Source organism: Mustela nigripes, chromosome 7 (assembly GCF_022355385.1).
Source record: "Mustela nigripes isolate SB6536 chromosome 7, MUSNIG.SB6536, whole genome shotgun sequence".
Classification (NCBI taxonomy): domain Eukaryota; kingdom Metazoa; phylum Chordata; class Mammalia; order Carnivora; family Mustelidae; genus Mustela; species Mustela nigripes.
Window position 1 is genome coordinate 110,889,869 of NC_081563.1, and position 19,790 is coordinate 110,909,658.

The 19,790-nt window shown below is 56.5% G+C and overlaps 1 protein-coding gene and 1 long non-coding RNA gene across 3 annotated transcripts in view; one reads left to right on the forward strand and one right to left on the reverse strand.

The window, feature by feature from the left end:
- The window catches only part of LOC132021765 (sialoadhesin-like), a 22,121-nt gene continuing 2,331 nt past the window's right edge, over positions 1 to 19,790 (forward strand). The window contains exons 1-20 of one of the 2 annotated variants that reach the window (XM_059406618.1): positions 1 to 121; positions 5,270 to 5,344; positions 5,587 to 5,946; positions 6,225 to 6,521; positions 7,624 to 7,890; positions 8,207 to 8,461; positions 10,196 to 10,495; positions 11,142 to 11,399; positions 12,115 to 12,435; positions 12,701 to 12,955; positions 13,143 to 13,445; positions 14,055 to 14,315; positions 14,456 to 14,767; positions 15,242 to 15,493; positions 15,798 to 16,067; positions 16,161 to 16,412; positions 16,717 to 17,019; positions 17,864 to 18,124; positions 18,819 to 19,121; positions 19,383 to 19,485. In XM_059406618.1, the coding sequence (XP_059262601.1) occupies positions 5,296 to 5,344; positions 5,587 to 5,946; positions 6,225 to 6,521; positions 7,624 to 7,890; positions 8,207 to 8,461; positions 10,196 to 10,495; positions 11,142 to 11,399; positions 12,115 to 12,435; positions 12,701 to 12,955; positions 13,143 to 13,445; positions 14,055 to 14,315; positions 14,456 to 14,767; positions 15,242 to 15,493; positions 15,798 to 16,067; positions 16,161 to 16,412; positions 16,717 to 17,019; positions 17,864 to 18,124; positions 18,819 to 19,121; positions 19,383 to 19,485 (4,982 nt within the window). In that variant the 5' untranslated portion in view covers positions 1 to 121; positions 5,270 to 5,295. Of the gene's footprint in view, positions 122 to 5,006; positions 5,345 to 5,586; positions 5,947 to 6,224; positions 6,522 to 7,623; positions 7,891 to 8,206; positions 8,462 to 10,195; positions 10,496 to 11,141; positions 11,400 to 12,114; positions 12,436 to 12,700; positions 12,956 to 13,142; positions 13,446 to 14,054; positions 14,316 to 14,455; positions 14,768 to 15,241; positions 15,494 to 15,797; positions 16,068 to 16,160; positions 16,413 to 16,716; positions 17,020 to 17,863; positions 18,125 to 18,818; positions 19,122 to 19,382; positions 19,486 to 19,790 lie in introns of those variants that run through there. The other variant, XM_059406617.1, reaches the window with a different exon arrangement.
- Positions 18,162 to 19,790, reverse strand: part of LOC132021768 (uncharacterized) — a 9,769-nt gene continuing 8,140 nt past the window's right edge. The window contains exons 2-3 of the long non-coding RNA XR_009405441.1: positions 19,565 to 19,707; positions 18,162 to 18,192 (exon numbers count right to left, since the gene is read on the reverse strand). This is a non-coding gene — a long non-coding RNA (uncharacterized LOC132021768). The remainder of the gene's footprint in view (positions 18,193 to 19,564; positions 19,708 to 19,790) is intronic.

Sequence of the window (19,790 nt, forward strand, 5' to 3'; positions counted from 1 at the left end):
AACTCCTCTCTTGGGGTGGCAGAGCCCTGGGAAGCCACCAGCACCACGAGCATCTGGCTCTCGTTCCTGTTCTTCTTCCTGTGGTTCACCAGCCTCGCAGCCCCTTCCCCCTGCGGAGCAGGTACCCCCATCTCCGGAGTGCGAGAGGAGGGCTGGGAGAGGGGTTGGGCTGAGATTTGCTGGGGGGCAATAGGGGTGGGTGCTGGGCCCCAGACCAACTCAAGCCCGAGACACTAATCAAGGCTGCAGCCATTACCAGAACCCCCAAATCTTCTCCAACCCATACCCCGGTCCCAGTCCTCACACCTGTCAGCCCTCCCTCACCCTCAGCGACACCCGCAACATTTCCATCATCTCCATGCAGCCTCAACCCTGACCTTCATCCTCTCCTGACCCATCACTCTCCCCTCCACGTCCACCCAGTTCCATCCCACACTGTAGCCGAAATTCATCTTCACACCCGCCCTGGGGCCACCCACCATTCATCTTGGCCTCACAGGAGCCCAGTCCCACTCACTGCCCTCATCACCACTTCTTCCTCCCAGCAGGACCCCCAGCACTGCCTAGCACAGCCTGGGGCGCAGGAGCTTGGGCCGGATTGAAAAAGGAGATGTGAAATCTCTATTGCCCATTTCAAAGCCAGGCGACTTCATTTATGGGCGATAGGGCTTTTCACGCAAAACGTTTGGCTTAGGTTTAGGGCTTTTCACGCAAAACGTTTGGCTTAGGTTTGGGGCTTTCCACTCTTAGGAAGATCATATACTCTGGAGTCTCCCTCCTGTACCCTGATTTCTTATCTGTGGGGAAGGACACTCCAGATGTCTGGATCCCCTCATTTCCCTCCTTCTGCAGCCTGATAGGGAAGTTGAGGGGGGAGCCCTGGTACTAGGAAACAGAAACTGAGCCCTACATAGCTGTCTGTAGTGAAACTCCGTCTGCCCTTCCTTCCCCAGGCCAGACTGGGCTCTGGGCTCAGAGGTCAGGGTTCAGCCAGCCCTCCCCACTTATCATGGGACACTTGGTCTCACATAGACTCTACCCGCCCGCCCACTCGTTCTCGCACAGGCAGCAGCAGACTCGGGCACCCACCTTCCAGGCCATCCCAGTCCCACCCTGATGCAACATACACCAATTTTGAGAGTGGGGATTAAAGCCCATGTTCGGAGCACCCAAGACTTGAAGCTACAAAGATGAATCTCAGAGCCCTGAGCTTTCTGAGGTCTGGTGATCATTGCCTAAGGAAGAGGTTGTTTCAGGCTTGCGGGGTCTGGTCCCCAGGACACCCACCCCCTTTCCTAGGACTGGCAATCACCCCTTTACCACCAGGGGGCGCAGGACGCCCACCAGTACACCCAGCTCAATCCAAGCCCTAGGAGCACCTAACCCCTAGCCCTGAGGTTTCCAAATAGGGACAGGGTCTTCCTTTCGGGGGTCTGTTTTGCCTCTTCTTTTCCCAGGAAAGTTCTCTAGGACGAGGGTGGTCTTAGACGAGGTCTTAGGATGAGGGGTGAAACAGGATGAGTCAATGAATTGGACGCCGGTGGGACTTACCTCTTGGGTGTTGGGGCTGGGCTAAGTGTAGGTGAAACCTACATGATGTGATTTGGGGTGGTTCTAGAAGGGGTCCTCTTGCATGTTTCAATAATCTCTGCTCTGTTCTGGGGTCAGTAGGTCTAAAATCCCACCATCCTGTAGTTTCACCATTGTCCCTTCCATGGCTCCAAATGGGAAGAGCAGGGGCCCTGGGGCCGACATGCCCCCTCTTCCTCATGCCCCTTCTGTAGCAGAGCTGACCTTGTTACCCACCCACCCCAAACATGCCCTGAGCTGCCTTTCAGCCCAGCATCTGGGCCTTAGCTCCAGCCTGGGCCAGCATGAACCTCTCCTGTGGCTTCTCCATTCTCCTGGGAGAGGAGCAGGCCTAGAGCCACCGAAAGAACTGGGGACGAGCCGCTGGGCCTCAGCCAATGACCAGCACTGTCGGCTGGGTTGCCTGAGGAACAGTGCTCTTCCCGGCCTTCCCATGCCTTCACCTTTGCCCCACTCCCTGCAAAGACAGCCCTCCCCCCTTCACACTTGGCCAAGTATCGTCATCCTGATGGACAATTCAGATCCCATTTAGGCCCTGGGTGTCTGCTCAGCCCCTCCCCAGGAGTGTACCCTGGTAGCCTCCAGAATCAGCTGGGCCCCATCCTGCGGCTGATGGGCTGGGGGCTGGGAGATGTTATGAGTTTCCTGTCCCCACTCCCAGCCTCCTCAGGCTCACCCCCTCACTCTGCCAAGTCAGCGTTTAGGACCAGGGAGGATTGCGAAGTTGGCAACATGGGTTTTTGTTTGTTTGTTGTTGTTTTAAAGATTTTTTTTTTTTTTTTTTTATTTGTGAGAGAGAGCACAACAGAAGGGGGGGGGGGGGGGTGCAGAGGGAGAGGGAGAAGCGGGCTTCCTGCTGAGCAGGGACTCTAAGGTGGGGCTCGATCCCAGGACCCTGATATCATGACCTGAGCTGAAGGCAGATGCTTCTCCAACTGAGCCACCCAGGCGGCCTAGCAACATGGGTTTTTGTATGCATGTTGTAAAATACACTTAACATAAAACTTACTGTTTTAACCATTTTTTAAGTGTTCAGTTTAGCAGCATTAAATACATTCATGATATTGTGTAACCATCACCACTGTCAATTTTCAGGAATTTCTCATCATCCAAAAGAGGGACTCTGCTCTCATTAAATATGACCTCTCCACTCACTCCTCCATGCCCCTTCCTTGTCCCTGTAACCTCTAGTCTGCTTTCTGTGTCTTTGAACTTGCATACTCTAGGTACCTCATATAAGTAGAATCATGCAATATTTGCCCTTATGTATATGGATGGTTTGACTTAGAATAATGGTTTCAGGGTTTGCCCTTGTCACACGTGTCAGAATGGGAGAATTTCGATCCTTCTTATGGCTGAATAATATTCTTTTTATGGATGGACCACCTCTCTTTCATCCATTCATCTGTGATGGGCGCTTGGGTTGTTTCCACCTTTTGGCTATTGTGACTAACGCTGCTATGAACACAAGTGTTCAAGTATCTGTTTGAGTCCCTGTTTTCAAATCTTTCTGTTGAGGGTCACCTGGGTGGCTCAGTGGATTAAAGCCTTTGGCTTCGGCTCAGGTCATGATCCCAGGGTCCTGGGATTAAGCCCCACATTGGGCGCTCCTGCTCAGTGGGGAGCCTGCTTCCTTTTCTCTCTCTCTGCCTGCCTCTCTGCCTACTTGTGATCTCTCTGTCAAATAAATAAATTAATTAAAATCTTTTTTAAAAAAATCTTCTGGTTTTGATACCTGGAAGTGGAATTGCTGGATGCTACAGTAATCTATGTCTGACTTTTTTTTTTTAAAGATATTTATTTATTTATCAGAGAGAGAAAGAACACAAGCAGGCAGAGAGAGAAGCAGGCTCCCCCCTAAGCAAGGAGCCTGATGTGGGGCTCCATCCCAAGACCATGAGCTGAGCTAAAGGCAAATGCTTAACTGACTGAGCCATCTATGCACCCCTATGTCTGACTTTTGAGGAACTCCCAAACTATTTTCCACGGGGACGGTGCCATCTTACATTCCCACCAGAATGTAAAGTGGGGAAGCAGTGCATGGGGTTTCCCATTTCTCCACGTCCTCATCAACATTTATTATTTCCTGGTTTTGTTTGTTAATAGCCATTTTGATGGGTATGAAGTGGTAGCTGATTGTGGGTTCAGTTTGCATTTCCCAAATGATTCATGATGTTGAACAACTTTTTATGAACTTTTTGGCCACATATATCATCTTCGGAGAAGCGTGTATTGAAGTTCTTACCCCATTTTTTTATTTTGGGTGGTTTGGGGTTTTTTGTTTGCTTGTTACTGTTCTTGTTGGGTTGCAGAAGTTCCTTATATATTCTAGATATCAGCCCCTAGTCAGCTAGATGATTTGCAGATACTTTCTCCCATTCTCTGGGTTGTCTTTTCACTCTCTTGATAGTGTCCTTCAATGTGTACAAAAGTTGTAAGTTTTGATCAAGTCCAATTTATCTATTTTTTCTTTTGTTGTTTGTGCTTCTGGTGTCATACGTGAGAAGTCATTGCCTGATCCCAGGTCGTGGAGATTTTCACCTGTTTTCTTCTCACAGCTTTATAGTTCTGGTTATATGTGTTTCTGGCATCTCTTGCCCCTCAGATTCTTCTCTGTGGCACCCCCTTAGATCCTCATCTCCAGCAGGGCCCCCCGCTGGCAGAGAGCCCACCTTCTTGTACATGGTAAACAGTAGGGATATGTGTTGTGCGGGGCTTGTGTCCCCTGCCCAGACTTGCCCTGCCACCAACTCCAGACGCCCAAGGATCACACCCCTCTCTTGCTCACTACTGCAAGGCCTGGGGGCTCTGCTCTGCTTCAGGGTGCATGTCCTCAGTCCCAGCTCCTGAGAAATGGGGGTCACAAGCTGCCAAGAACGAGGCAAGCATGGAGATGGCTGTGGGGTGGCTCCAGGGACCCCACAAGGGAAGTTCCGGCTAGAAGCCACCTCCTTCAAGCTGCACCTTGACGACTGAATAAGGTTTCAGCAGGCAAAGATCATTTGTGGTGGGGAAGAGCTGGTCAACTGGAGAGCCCACGTGTAGATGGGAGTTGGCCACAGACCGTGTGTGTGACCAGCAGGGAATGGGGGCAGAACTGGGAGTGGGAACCCTGAGAACCTTTCAGGGATATAAGAAGCTCTCAAAGGCAGCACTTTGGTCAGTGCTCAGTCGAGCCCCATTAAGGCCTACAGCTGGTAAGGCTGGTGGTAAGGACACAAGTTTCAAGCCATCATCCTTGCTGGGTGCCTTGGAGTGAGTCCCTGGGCCTCTCTGGGCTCCAGTTCCTGTTGGGCTGGGTGGTGGGGAAGAGGTGGGGAAGTGGGAAGAAAGAGAAACAGATGTTCATCTGCTCTGGAGGAGTGTCCTTGAGGGGTTGGGAAAGCAGAACTTGGGGTGGGGCTGAGGGACACACAGAGGGCTTTCTGGGGCACAACACCAAGTGAAGGTATTCCTGGGTGTGGTCCACGCCAGGAACGTGGGATCCCGGCTCCCTGCTGCTGGCTGTGCGAGGGTCCTTGGCCACCCGGACCTCTCACTGGGGGTTTGAGGGCGGGCAGCAGAGCATGTGGGGACCGAGGGCTGGACTCTCAGCAGACTCTGAGGCTGAGGTGCCCTGAGGTGCCCTAGGAGGCCCTTGTGTATCCAACCAGCACACAAGGTATGTATCGCCTCTTAGGCACCAGAACCGGTGTGAAGCCTGCTATGGACTCCCTGTTCTGGCTTCTCCAGCTGTTCTCATCGATCTCAACAGGTAAGCTGTGCTGGTTTCTCCCGGCTTGCAGGGCCTGGCCCTGGGCAGACCGCACTGGGCCTGGTCACAGGTTTGTCTGCTGAGGTCAAAGGAGGGCTCAGGGAGGCAGTGGCTTGGAGCGCCCCCACGCTAAGGGGCTGCTCCAGGGGTGCCCGGCTGGGGGCTCATCTGGGGACAGGTCTGGGGGCTCTGCATGATACCAGGTCTTCATCATTCTCCTCTCTGTCTCGCCCCACCCTCAGGCCTGTCCTCATGGGGTGTCTCCAGTCCCCAGGCTGTGAAGGGCGTGAGGGGGTCCTGCCTCATCATCCCCTGCGTCTTCAGCTTCCCAGCTGATGTGGAAGTGACCCGCGGCATCACAGCCATCTGGTACTACGACTATGCGGGCCAGCGGCAGGTGGTAAGCCACTCGGAGAACCCCAAGCTGGTGGAGGCACGCTTTCGTAACCGTGCCCAGTTCTTGGGGCGCACAGAGCACAAGATGTGCAGCCTGCTGTTGAAGGACCTGCGGCCTGAGGATTCAGGCTCCTACAACTTCCGTTTTGAGATCAGTGAAGGCAACCGCTGGTCAGATGTCAAAGGCACTGTGGTCACTGTGACAGGTGAGGGGCAGGGTGAGCTGGCTATGGCCTGGAAGTGTGTCCCAAGCTGCTACTGGCCCCATTGACTCACAGCCCCAACCCTCAGTGTAAGCCCATCCCCGGCCTCTCCCAGCCCTGCATCTCCTTTGCATTCACCCAAGTGGGGCTGGGGGTCGAAAGTAGTCTCTCCTTCCTCTTGAAGGACCCTGCCCAGGTCTCGCCCCTCTGCTGGGCTTTCTAGGGCAGGAGGCCTCCTGTGTGGTGAAGGGGAGTTCTGAGCCTCTGGTCTTTGTCTTCAGAGACGCCTGAGAAGCCCTCCATTTCCTCCCTGGCGGAGCTCCATGAGGGCATGGAGGCCTACTTCAACTGCTCTACTCCCTATGCGTGCCCAGAGGAGCACATCAGCCTGCAGTGGGAAGGCCAGGACCCCGAGCGCTCGGTCACCTCCAACCTCCAGGATCTCAGGCCCACAGGCATCAGCCACCTGGAGACCCTCCACATGGCCCTGTCGTGGCAGGACCATGGCCGGACCCTGCACTGCGAAGTCTCGGTGGCCAAGCAAAAGGCTCGGGGCGAGATTCACCTCCAAGTGCAATGTGAGTGTGCTGGGGGCCCCACCCTTGGGACTGAGCGCACTTCTGTGGCTCCCCAGAGGAAACTAGTCTCTTCTACAGCCTGTAGAAAGAGAACCCTCGCCCCTGAGGCAGAGCCAGGTGCACTTGGACCTCCAGGCTCAGCCAGAGGGGAGAGACGCTGCAAAACCTTAAAAGTCACATTGAATGACTCCCTAGTACCTCGTGTCCCTGAGGCCGGGTTGGGCAGAGGAGGGGAGACACGAAGAGCCAGAGAACTGGGGGCCGGGGAGGGAGGACTTGGGGATTCAACCCAGCTCTGGAGGCTGCTGTGTGTTGGGGGGAGGAAGGTTCACCCTTTTCTTGTCTAAGGCTACTCAACAAAGAGGAGGTTGGAGGAAACCTGAGTTTCTACTTGATTATGCAACTTCCCATCATGGTAAAACATGGCGGCCTATTCTAGAACAAGGGCTGTTCACAGGCATCATCAGGCTGGCTGGGTCCACCACTAGCTGAGGAAACTGGGCGAGTTACTTGACCTTTGGGGCCTCCATGTCTACCTCTGTGAAGGAGAGGAGTTGTTCTCAAGGAACTGTTATGGAAATTGAAGGAGTGCTTAGCACATACCGAGCACTCTAAGATATTAGCTTCTGCTATTTTCATATTTCCCTAGATAAAGCATTTGAAAATAATAGCTTTTATAAGCCTATTTCCATAGCCAGAGGATTTGGAACAAGATTTCTAGAAATGCAGATGTGCTGTATGGTTGGCTCCTTCCTTCCAAGCGGGTTAACCATCCTCTGCCTTTGGCCCCCTTCATGAAGTGTTTGATTCCTTGCCAACAGCTACCAAAAGCCACCTAAGCAGGAACGATGGTGCTCATGATCCCTAGATAGAAGAGAGGGTGATGGCCAGTGTCACGTGGCAGAAAGCCTTAGAAGGCAGTGCAGGCTGGACGCTAGGCCTGCATTATTAGGCCCTCGGTGGAGAAGGAAGGAACCAGAACCTCCTCACGAGGTGGGGGCAGTGCCTGGTGGGGCTTCCTGAAAGAAGAGAGAAGTGGCACCACTGTCTTCCCTGGGCCCTTCCTCTGACGCCCTGCCCACCACCACCCTATGCCTTGCAGATGCCCCCAGGGGCGTGGAGATCCTTCTCAGCCCCTCAGGGCGGAACATCCTGCCAGGTGATCTGGTCATACTCACCTGCCGGGTGAACAGCAGCTACCCCGACGTGAGTTCTATTCGCTGGATCAAGGACGGGGCACCGCTCCAGGTCGAGGGGCGTACACTGAGGTTGTCCCAGGCAACCTGGGACGATGCTGGTGTCTACACCTGCCAAGCTGGGAATGGCGTGGGCTCTTCGGTCTCGCCCCCCATCAGGGTCCACATCTTCAGTGAGTCCTGGAGGAGCCTGGGTCTTGACTGGAGGGTGGGGCGGGGTCCCCAACAGGCCACTGTTGCTCAAGGGAGCTAGGCCAAAGCGCCTTCTGGGACACAGGTGTGGAGCCCTAGCCCTGCCCCAGATAGATGACAAACATCCCCAGCGGGGTGGGCGGTTGCAAGAATCCCAGTAAACAGGACAAAGAGATGCGGTGCCCATCCAGAAGGGGCCTGGTACCGAGCATGCAGGATTCGGGCTGATTGGCTACAACCCCAGGATGCTGGAAGATGTCTGAGTGTCCCCCAGCATGCCCTCTGCTGCCCCCACAGTGGCTGAGGTCCAGGTGAGCCCGGCAGGCCGCATCCTAGAGAATCAGACGGTGACACTGACCTGCAACACGCCCCAAACAGCCCCCAGCGAGCTGCGTTACAGCTGGTATAAGAACCACGTCGTGCTGGAGGATGCCCATAGCCACACGCTGCTGCTGCCCTCGGCCTCCAGGGCCGACACTGGCTTCTACGTCTGCGAGGTGCAGAATGCCTATGGCAGGGAGCGCTCCGGCCCCGTCAGCGTGGTGGTCAGCCGTAAGTGGCCAGGGTGGAGCTGCGGACAGGGGCCCCACAGGAGGGTGAAGAGCCTGGGCCTGGGCGGCTCTCAGCTCACACCCCAGCTCTCCAACTCTGGGCAAGCTTTCACCTCCCTGGGCCTGGGTGTCCTCCTGTTTTAAACCAGTTTTCATTTTGAATGAGTTAAGCTTACAGAAAGTTGCAAGAAGAATACAAAGAATTACCATACACTTTTAACTTAGATTTTCCATTCCATTTATTAACAGTGTGGTACATTTGTTCTCTGTCTTTATTTATTAATTTTTTTTTTAAAGAGTGGGATTAGGGGGTGCCTGGGTGGCTCAGTGGGTTAAGCCTCTGCCTTCAGCTCAGGTCATGATCTTAGGGTCCTGGGATGGAGCCCCTCATCGGGCTCTCTGCTCAGCAGGGAGCTTGCTCCCCACCTCCCCACCCTCCAGCCTGCCTCTCTGCCTGCTGTGATCTTCCTCTCTGTCAAAAAAAAAAAGAGTGGGAAAGAGAGAGCACGGGTGCATGGTGCGGGGAGGCGCAGAGGGGATGGGGAGAGAGGATCTTAAGTAGGCTCCACGCCTAGTGTGTGAGTCTTCTTGGGCTTGGCCTCACCACCCTTAATCATGACTTGAGCTGAAATCAAGAGTTGGATGCTTAACTGACCGAGCTACCTAATAGATTTTATTTTTTAACAATAGTTTTAAATTTACAAAAATATTGAGCAGATAGTACAGAGGTCTGATGTATCTTTCCTGACACAGTTTCCCCTATCACATTCTGGATTAGTGTTGTGTATTTGTTATAATTACTGAACCAACACTGATACATTATTAACTAAAGTCTGTAGTTTACAGTAAGGTTCACTCTTTGTGTTGTACATTACAGGTTTTGAATAATATCATGTACTCATCTTACAGTGTCATACAGAAGAGTTTCACTGCCATAAACATCCCCCGTTCTCCATTTATTTATCTGTTGAATGCCTGACAACCACAGGCATAAAAAATTTTGCCTTTTCCAGAATGTCAAATAGTTGGAATCATACAGAAGGTAGTCCCTCTCTCTCCCTCTCTTTTTAAAAGATTTTATTTATTCATTTGAGACAGAGAGAGAGAGAGCGCACATGTGCACAAGCAGGGGGAAGGGGAGAGGGAGAGGGAGAAACAGACTCCCCACTGAGCAGAGAGCCCGATGTGGGACTTGATCCCAGGACCCTGGGATCATGACCTGAGTGAAGGCAGACGCTTAATAGATGGAACCACCCAGGCGCCCCTTTTCTTGCCTTTCTTGCCATTGAGACTTGAAGAGTATAGGCTAGTTGTGTGAGTGTCCCTGTTTGTGTTTGTGTGGTTTGTGTAGACTGAGCCTGCATACCCGGGCAGCAACAGCGTGGGTGTGACTCTGGGTCCGTCCTGCTGTGTCACGTCAGGGGGCATGTGATGACAGTCTGTCCCATTGCTGGTAGTTCCTCACCCTGGCTCCTTGGACGAGGTGCTACCCGCTGCCGCCTGGCAGTTTTCCCAACTTCATGGTGGGCCCCCGACCCCCCACTCACAGAGTTGCCACAGCTGTTGACTGAGAAAACAAAGTGACTGGCTCCACTCAGGCACAAGTGTATTCGACTGGTCCTCAGAAGCTCTGGGGTTGCTCCCTTCAAGGGGTATTGCAGGGTCATAGCCTATAAAGTGGGATCCGGGATTGCCCCCATCTGAGGGTGACCAGCACCCCCTCATCTCCACGCAGACTCGCCCCTTGCCCCGGACCTAACGGCCTTCCTGGAGACACGGGAGGGGCTGGTGGGTATCCTCCACTGCTCCGTGATCAGCGAGCCTCTGGCCACCCTGACGCTGTCGCACAATGGCCTCATCCTGGCCTCCACGCCAGGGGAGGGAAACCACAGCTCACGCTTCAGTGTCTTCTCCACCCCCAACTCCCTGAACCTGGAGATCCGAGACCTGGGGCTGGATGACACTGGGGAGTACACGTGCTCAGCTACCAACTCCCTGGGGAAGTCATCGTCCACCTTGAACTTCCAGGCCAAAGGTAAGACAGGCATGGGGAGGGGGGCTGGTGAAGGGACACCAAGGAGGAGGCCTGCTCTGGTCTTTGTCCCAGGAGTCCAGGGGACTTAGCTGAGGGGACGAACAAGCTGGTTGGTTTAAAAAAAAAAAAAATCACATCAAAGATCTGGGAGGTTCCTGAAGTCAAGGCAAAGGGGAAACGTGGCAGGTTGCATTATTCCTTTTGTACACATTTTGACTCTGAACTTGAAGGGCCTTCACATCCATTGGTTTTTTTATTTATCAAACGTCTGGGGCAGGCTCTGCTAGGAGTCCGAGGCAGGAGGAAAAATAGCAAAGCGCGGTCGTCTATACCTTCATGCATGCATTGCCATTCCCTCCTTCTGAGGCTGTGGAGGACAGAGCTAATCAATTGTGCCAGGTTTTTGATGGAAGCCTGGGCTCTGGCTCACAATCCTTCTCCATCAAGCTGCAGCCAATAGATTAGAATTGGCATTGAAGGACAAACTCTCCTGATATCAAGACGTTCATGGAGCTAATGCCACGGAGTCCAGACCTACCTACAGTCATGTGGGGAGAGGAGAACCCTGGAGGTCTTCCTGCAGCCGGTGGCATGGGTGCAGCTGGATGCAGGGGACCTGAGCCTTCCTTACTCCCTCCTCTGCCAGTGGCGCACCTCCTCATCAGCCCCGCAGCAGAGGTGGTAGAAGGCCAAGGAGTGACCCTGAACTGCAGGAGTGGTCTGAGCCCATCGCCTGACATCCGCTTCTCCTGGTACCGGAATGGAGCCCCGCTTCTTGAAGGTTCCAGCAGCAGCCTTCACCTCTCTGCGGCCTCCAGCACCGATGCCGGATCTTACTACTGTCAGGCCAATGATGGCCACAGGGACAGCGGACCCTCCTCACCTGCCATCCTCACTGTGCTCTGTAAGCAGTCTTCCCACCAGCCCCTGCCTACCTAGGGAGGGTCAGCCCACAGGAGCCTGCCATCCCCCTCACCTCCTTCAGGCCCGCCCGCCCCGGGGTCTAGATCAGCCACGGGCATGGGCACCACAGAGCTTCCCGCCCAGGGCTGAAATGTGGAGAACAAGCCTGGGGCTTGCTCTGCCTCCCCATATCCTGTCCCTCAATCCCAGCCTCTTTAGGGCCCTCTACTTTTAGCCTCAAAGGCACCATGGGTACCTTGTCCAAGTTTTGTCCTGAGCTGGTCCCTAGGACACCATAATTCCATATATGTGCACACACCCTTCGGCTGTGCTCTCACAAGCTTCCATAGCCTTGACAGCAGAACCTCTCAGCACAGGGACTGTGGCCTATCAAGGGTGGATGCTTCAATATTAACCTGGGGGGGCCAATCAGAAGCACACAATGTTATGCTAGCCCATACGACACCCTTGTCCAAGCTAGAAAATGATATTCCTTCCTCTGGGAAGACTCAGTACAGCACTAGAGCACAGCTGAGCATGAGGGCCATGGGCCGAATTCCTCCTCCTTTTGTTTGGTTGTCCTTGTGCAGTGAACAACCTACACAACTGTTCATGGCAATTCTGAGCACATGCCTTTGTTTGGTGTGTTGCGGGAGTGGACGTGGAGAACCCTGTGGAGGCCACGAGATGAATGCCTATGCTCTTCCTCCCTACAGATGCTCCACGCCAGCCCATGTTCACTGCCCAGCTGGACCCCGATGCTGCAGGGGTTGCGGCGAGACGTCAAGGGCTCCTCTTGTGCCGTGTGGACAGCAACCCCCCAGCCCAGCTGCGGTTGCTCCACAGGGACCATGTCGTGGCCTCTTCCCTGCCATTGGGCTGTGGGGGCTGTTCCCAGCGCCTAAAGGTCACCAGAGCCCCCAACCTGCTGCGTGTGGAGATCGGTGACCCGGTCCTGGAGGATGAGGGTGTGTACCTGTGTGAAGCCAGCAATGCCCTGGGCAACGCCTCTGCTTCCACAAACTTCGATGCCCAGGGTGAGTCAGTGCAGGGAATGGGTGGTTCAGGGTCAGGGGCTGGTACGCTGGACACTCCAAATCTCTCTGCCGTCCAGGGCAGGTCTATTGGGTGAAACCACATCTGTTTGGCCATGGGAACTCGTTTTTCTCCCCAACCCCATGGGCACACCGGGGAGGGGTCTCCTTCCTGCCTTCTCCATGCTGGGAGGCTGGGCCCCCACCCCAGGGGGGAGGCAGTCAAGGGGAGGCCTGTCTCAGGTGGCCTGTGCTGCTCGCCCTCCAGCCACCAGCCTGGTCATCACCCCATCCCACACGCTGCTGGAGGGCACCGGAGCCAACCTGACCTGCAGTGTGAGCCGGGAAGCCGGCGGCCCTGCCAACTTCTCCTGGTTCCGGAACGGGGCGCTGTGGGCCCAGGGCCCCCTGGAAACCATGACGTTGCTGCCTGTGGCCAGAACGGACACTGGCCTCTATGCCTGCCGCATCCTCGCCGAGCCTGGGGCCCAGCTCTCCGCCCCGGTGCTCCTGAGTGTGCTCTGTGGGTGACGGGCAAGGGCAGGGTTGGGTGCTCAGAGGGTGGGGGGGTGCGCAGTGCGGGGGAACGGTCGTAAGGGGCAGAGCACGGCTTGGGCGTGAGCAAGGGCAGGCCTGGACTGCGTGTGCAGAGGGGCGGTGTGCTGTGGTGAGCAGGACGGGGCGTGGCCTGAGCTCCTTCCTGTCTGCAGATCCCCCAGACCCTCCAAAGCTGTCAGCATTCCTGGACGTGGGCCAGGGCCACGTGGCTGTGTTCGTCTGCACTGTGGACAGTCACCCTGTGGCCCAGCTGGCCCTCTTCCACGAGGAGCACCTCCTGGCCACCAGCCTGGGGCCCTTGCTCCCGCTCCATGGCCGCCTCCAGGTCAAAGCCACAGCCAACTCCCTGCACTTGGAGGTCCGAGACTTGAGCCTTGGGGACTCTGGAAGCTATCGGTGCGAGGCCACCAATGCCCTCGGATCCACCAATACCTCCCTCTTCTTTCAGGTCCGAGGTGAGTGTCCGGTCCCTAGGGCCCACGTGCCCTGGGGGCTGCTCTGGCCAGGCTTTGGGCTGTGTCATGTGGATTCGGGGTAGAAATGTGAGCCTTTTTCAGTGACGGTCAGAGGAGTTTCTAGCCAACCAGCAGGCCTCCTTTGGTCTCCAGCTGGATACCTTTCCCTGTAATCACTTGGGTCATCCATGCTGGGTCCAGCTCACTCTTGGGACAACGGACCTTGGCATGATCTAAACCCCTCTGATTTCAGTGTTCTATGGGGTCAAGCCAGCATCTGTCCTGAGCTAACTTGTGCAGGCGCTGCACCTGCCACGGGGTTGGAAGTCCCGTTAGCTGGACCTTCTGGTAGGTGAGATATGACCGACAGAGTGAAACTGTAGCTCCAGGTAGTGAGTGGTAAAAGCCAGGACAGAGCAGGGCAGGGGAGTTGGGAGCAGGACAGGGGGAGGCATGGAGCTGAAGTGGGGCCTTTTGGTGGTGGTCTCATAGGGGGCCTGTGGCTCCAGGACATAGGATTGGGGTCCTCGTGTGGACATACACATAGTCCCAGGCTGGGGGAGAAGGCATGGGGGAGGGCCCTCACCTGCCCTTGGTTTCCCCCTGCAGGAGCCTGGGTCCAGGTGTCTCCATCACCTGAGCTCCAGGAGGGCCAGGCCGTGGTCTTGAGCTGCCAGGTGCCCGCAGGGGTCCAGGAGGGGACCTCATACCTCTGGTACCAGGATGGCCAGCCCCTCCCAGAGTCAAACTCAGCTACGCTCCGCTTCACGGCCATTACTCTGAGCCAAGCTGGGGCCTACCATTGCCAAGCCCAGGCCCCAGGTTCGGCCACCACGAGCCTGGCCGCACCCATCAGCCTCCACGTGTCCTGTAAGCTTTCATCCTGTCCATGTTTCTTGGGGGGTGAGGGACACAAGGGACAGATAGAGGAGGGGCTGGGCAAGCCCTGCCTCCATGCGAGAGTGCTAGAGAAGGGACGGGGGTTCCTGACCACTCCCTACCTCCTGTAGACGCCCCTCGCCAGGCCACACTCACCACCTTGATGGACACGGGCCCTGGACGACTGGGCCTCCTCCTGTGCCGTGTGAACAGTGACCCTCCAGCCCACCTACGACTGCTCCACGGGGACCACCTCGTGGCCTCCACCCTACAGGGTGTGGGGGAGCTGGCTAGCCGCTCTCCCCGACTGCAGGTGGCTGTCGCTCCCAACACACTACGCCTGGAGATCCACAGAGCAGTGCTGGAGGATGAAGGCGCCTACACCTGCCAGGCCAACAACACACTGGGCCAGGCCTCAGCCTCTGCCCTCTTCGATGCCCAGGGTCAGTGTGAGGGCGTGAGTGTGTGCATGGGGGGCTCCTTTAAGAGAAGAGAGGAGGCTGGAGAAGGTTCTGGAAACCTGAGGGACAGCCAGGTGGGCTGAACATAAGACAGCCTCCTTTCAGGACAAATGACTCCAGACTTGGCTTTCACAGAAGAGCCTTTTTTAGAAACAGATGTTTGCCTGGATGTCCAGTGGATAAATCAGAAAAGGAAGGGCGGGGTGTTCAAGGAGAAAATACTGCAGCCCAGGCAGGCTTGTGTTCTTCTTCCATGTGCCCATCAGAGTCAGGGAGGGCTTAGGGTACCCCGGAGCCCTGCAGAACCCTGGTTGGGACCACCTGAGAGATGGTGAGCTGTTTCCCATGTTCAATCTTGAGCCCCCTGTACATGTTTCTCTTCCTCAGGGAGACAAGAGACTTGCTTTACACAGCTTCACAGTCTAACCCGTGTCCCCGGCCCTCTTCCCTCCCCAGCTGTGAGTGTGCAGGTGCAGCCTAGGGCCGTTGTGCAAGAGGGGCAGCTGGTGAACCTGACCTGCCTTGTGTGGACCTCGAACCTGACCCAGCTCACCTACACGTGGTACCAGGATGGGCAGCAGCGCCCAGGTGCCCACTCCATCCTTCTGCCCAATGTCACAGTCACGGACGCTGCCTCCTACCGCTGTGGTGTGGTGACTCCTGGCCAGGCACCCCACCTCTCCAGACCTGTCACTCTGGATGTCCTCTGTGAGTTTGGTTGGATGCAGGATGGGACAAAAAAGAATGACGGCAGCCCACAGGGATCAAGGGCGTGGCCAGAGCCCCACAGATGTCTGACTCAGGAACCCAGACCCCATCAATCTGAAGAAGCCCAGGACAAGGAGCGTTGAGTCAGGGTCAGAGTGGATAGCTTCTTTCTGGGCAGAGGAGCCTCAGTTGGGCAACTAGGGGCCCTTGCGATAGGGAGCCAGGGCTCTCCGGCTTTGAATGCTGCCTTTCAACTGGCCTCCTGGGTGTGGTCTCTGAACTGTTTCCTTCGGTGTCCCTATAGACGCTCCCCGCAGCCTGCGCCTGACCTACCTCCTGGAAAGCCGGGGCGGACGGCTGGCTCAGGTACTGTGTACTGTGGATAGCCGCCCACCCGCCCAGCTAGCCCTCAGCCACGCTGGCCACCTCCTGATGTCTTCGAGCACAGCCTCTGTCCCCAACACTCTGCGCCTGGAGTTGTGGGAGCCCGGACCCAGCGATGAGGGGCTCTACAGCTGCTCCGCCCACAATCCTCTGGGCCAGGCCAATGTCTCCCTGGAGTTGCGGCTAGAGGGTGAGGCAGGGCTGGAGGCCGAGCCCAGTGGGGGGAGAGGGACCAGCTGTGGTCTCTGGCTGGGCCTTGCTGACCCTGGTCTCCCTGGTCCAGGTGTGCAGGTGGCCCTGGCTCCATCCGCCGCTGTGCCTGAGGGGACCCCCGTCACAGTGTCCTGTGAAGACCCCGCCGCCCGCCCACCCGTTCTCTATGCCTGGTACCACAACAGCCGTTGGCTGCAGGAGGGACCAGCTGCCGCCCTCTCGATCCCAGCGGCCACACGGGCTCATGCGGGGGCCTACTCCTGCCAGGTCCAGGACGCCCAGGGCACCCGCAGCTCCCGGCCCACCGCCCTGCAAGTCCACTGTGAGCTAGGGCCCTTGGCTGGGGGTGCTGAGGCTGAGAGCAGGCAGAGGGCACTTCTGGGCCTTTGTGGGGGTGGAGGCAGGACCGTAGCAGATCTTGGAAGGGGCACTTGGGCAAAGAAGAACATTGGTGATGAGAAAAGAGTCCTGCGAACCCCACCTGGGGGACTCTGTCCATGAGGTGTCACTTTGAGGAAGTGACCTTTCATCCAGAGGCTTCAGCCTCACCAATGCCAGGCGGGTGGGCCATGGACGGTCCAGGGTATCCAAACAAGGCCTCCAACTATGTGCTGTCGTGCTCCCAGATGCCCCTCGGGATGTCATCCTGTCATCCTTTCGGGACTCCAGAGTCGGCTCCATGGCCGTGTTGCAGTGTACTGTGGACAGCGAGCCCCCTGCTGAGCTGGCCCTGTCCCGTGACGGCAAGGTGCTGGCCACCAGCCCAGGGGTCCACGGCTTGGCATCCGGGACAGGCGCCGTGCAGGCTGCCCGAAATGCCCTGCGACTGCAGGTGCGAGACATACCGTCCGGTGACAAGGACACTTACATGTGCACAGCCCACAACTTCCTGGGCTCGGTCAGCACCACAGGGCAGCTGCAGGGGGAAGGTGAGTGGGCCGAGGGGGAGGAGAAGGACTCAGGCACAGCGGGGCCTTGTGTATACGAGGGGCGGGCTGACCAGAATGGATAGCTAGAGCCCTGCCCCATCTGATGGAGGAGGAACTCTCTCCCTGGAGGCCGTTGCCCAGCCTGAGGGGAAGAAGCAGCCTTGCCCTTGCAGAACTCTGCAAGTTCTCTGCAAGAACTCTGCAGCCGTGTGGAGGGCCCCTCCGAGGCAGGAGAGACAGAGCCCCGCCCTCACAGAACCCAATCTGGGGTGGAAGCACAGACCTGCTCTGGGGAAGCCTGGGGTGGGAAGAGAGACCCAACCGTACCTTTAGGGGGCTCAGTGTGAGGGATGAAATAGAGCCCCACGTTTGAGGAGTCCCATCTCCGAGCAAGACACAGCCTCATCCATTAGAAAGCCTGGTTTGTAGAGACAAACCACCCTGTCCCAGAGGTACTCAGTGCAAGGGATCTCAGTCTTTTTTTTTTTTTTTTTTTTTTTTTAAGATTTTTATTCATTTATTTGAAAGAGAGAGAGAGAGACGGTGAGAGAGGGAACACAAACAAGGGGGAGTGGGAGAGAGAGAAGCAGGCTTCCTGCTGAGCAGGGAGCCCGATGCAGGGCTCGATCCCAGGATCCCAGGATCATGAGCTGAGCCAAAGGCAGGTGCTTAACCGACTGAGCCACCCAGGTGCCCCAAGAGATCTCAGTCTTTTGAGAGAGCCACAATCTTACCTCTGTGGGCCCCAAATCAGAACAGAGGTTCCCATAATACACTGAGGCCTCTGCGATGCCCAGATCCCATCCACAGGCTCCCTGACATCCTCCTGGTCCTTGGCCTGCAGGGGTGCGTGTGGTGGCCGAGCCGGGGCTGGACGTGGCTGAGGGGGCACCGCTGAACCTGAGCTGTCGCCTCTCTGGTGGTCCCGGACCCATGGGCAACTCCACCTTCGCTTGGTTCTGGAATGGCCAGCGACTACATGTGGAGCCTGTGCCCACCCTTGCCTTTACCCACGTGGCCCGCACCCAAGCTGGGGCGTACCACTGCTGGGCTGAGCTCCCCAGTGGGGCCACCACCTCTGCTCCAGTCATGCTCCGGGTGCTGTGTGAGTACAACCCCCCAACCCCCTGTCCACATCTCACCTGCCTGCCTCGGGTCCTCCTCCTCTTCTGTCTGCAAAGAGCAAAGACTTTGTAGGGATGGAGTCCTGGGTTGGAGGACTCCCGCTGCCTTCTTGTGTGATCTTGTACACCACTGCCTGGCTTTTCTCATGTGCAAAATATCAGCCCCCTCACCCAGTGAGGAGCCCAGGGGATACTGCATGCAGAGTGCCTGGGTCCCCGTTCCATCCCTCATCCAGGCCCCCATGCAGGATCAGCCAGTTGTGGCTGCAATCACAAGCCCCGCGAAATATAGAGCTTCAGGTGACAGCCGTTGTGTTTGCTCCTGATGCTGTCGGTTAGAAATTCAGGTGGAGCGGAGCTGGGCAGGGCTTCGGCTGGTCTCTGTCATTGTCTCGTAGCTAGCTGGTTGAGGATTACTGCATCCTCACGGCCGGCAGCTGGGGCTCGCCTGACCTTCCTCCGGGGTTGTGTTTGCAGGAGGCCAGAAGCTATGAGGCCCCTTGAGGTCTAGTCCTGAAGCCACATAATATCACTTCTGCTTCCTAGTGGTCAGAGCAAGGCACAGACCAAGGAGAGGGGCAAGGGGTTCTACCCCGTCATGTGGCGAGCTGCAGTCATCTTGCCTGGGTTGGCGCTGGTGTTCTGCAACTATTATGCCCCTCTGTGTTCCCACAGACCCTCCTGAGATGCCCTCCATGACGGTCTTCGTGGAGCCTGAGGGTGGCCTCCGGGGCATCCTGGACTGCCGAGTGGACAGCGAGCCCCTAGCCAGTCTGAGTCTCCACCTCGGCAGGAGGCTGGTGGCCTCCAGCCAGCCTGGCAGGGCTCCCGTCGAGCCCCACATCCACGTCACAGCCACCGCCAACGCCCTGAGGGTGGACATGGAGGAGCTGAGGCCCAGCGACCAGGGGGAATACGTGTGCTCTGCCTCCAATGCCTTGGGCTCTGCGTCCGCTTCTACCTACTTCGGAACCAGAGGTGGGGGGTGGGGGGAGGGTCTGTCTCCCACGCCCCTCTGTAGGAAGGCCCAGCTCTCGGGTCCATAGGCTTCCTTCTGAGGTCTTCGCTGAATCCTTTCTACTGTGATCAGTTTGTCTAACTAGTCTAACTTAATGCTCGGTTGCGGAAAGCTTCTGAGATAAAGTGAGAGCTAGAATGGTTTTCATCTCGGGGGAGTCCCCTTGGGAGGGAATCCTGGAGGCCTGGAGCCGCCGTCTGAGCCTCACCCCTGCATTCCAGCCTTGCACCATCTGAGTCTGTTCCAGAAGCTACTCTGGGTCCTGGGGCTGCTGCTGGGCCTCCTCTTCCTGTTGTTGGGCCTGGGGGCCTTCTACGTCTGGAGGTGGGTTCAGGGCTGGGGCAGGATGAGGTCACCTTGTCATCCCCCACTTCCCCTCAACCTTCCCTCATGTCTCTCTTACCAGATGCATGGGCTCTGTACTTTCTAGCCTGTCCCTCTTCTTCCCACTGCTCCAAATTTGGGAATTGCTTCTAGAATCGTCTTTCAAGCCCTCTTGCTGTAGTTTTCTTTCTTCATCTGGAGCCCATCTGTGTAAAGAAAGGGCTGGGAGGGAAGGAAGAAAGATAAGGTCCCCCACTCCCCGCAGTGCTCCCACTGCTCTGTTCAGTGAGCTATCTGGGGCTAAG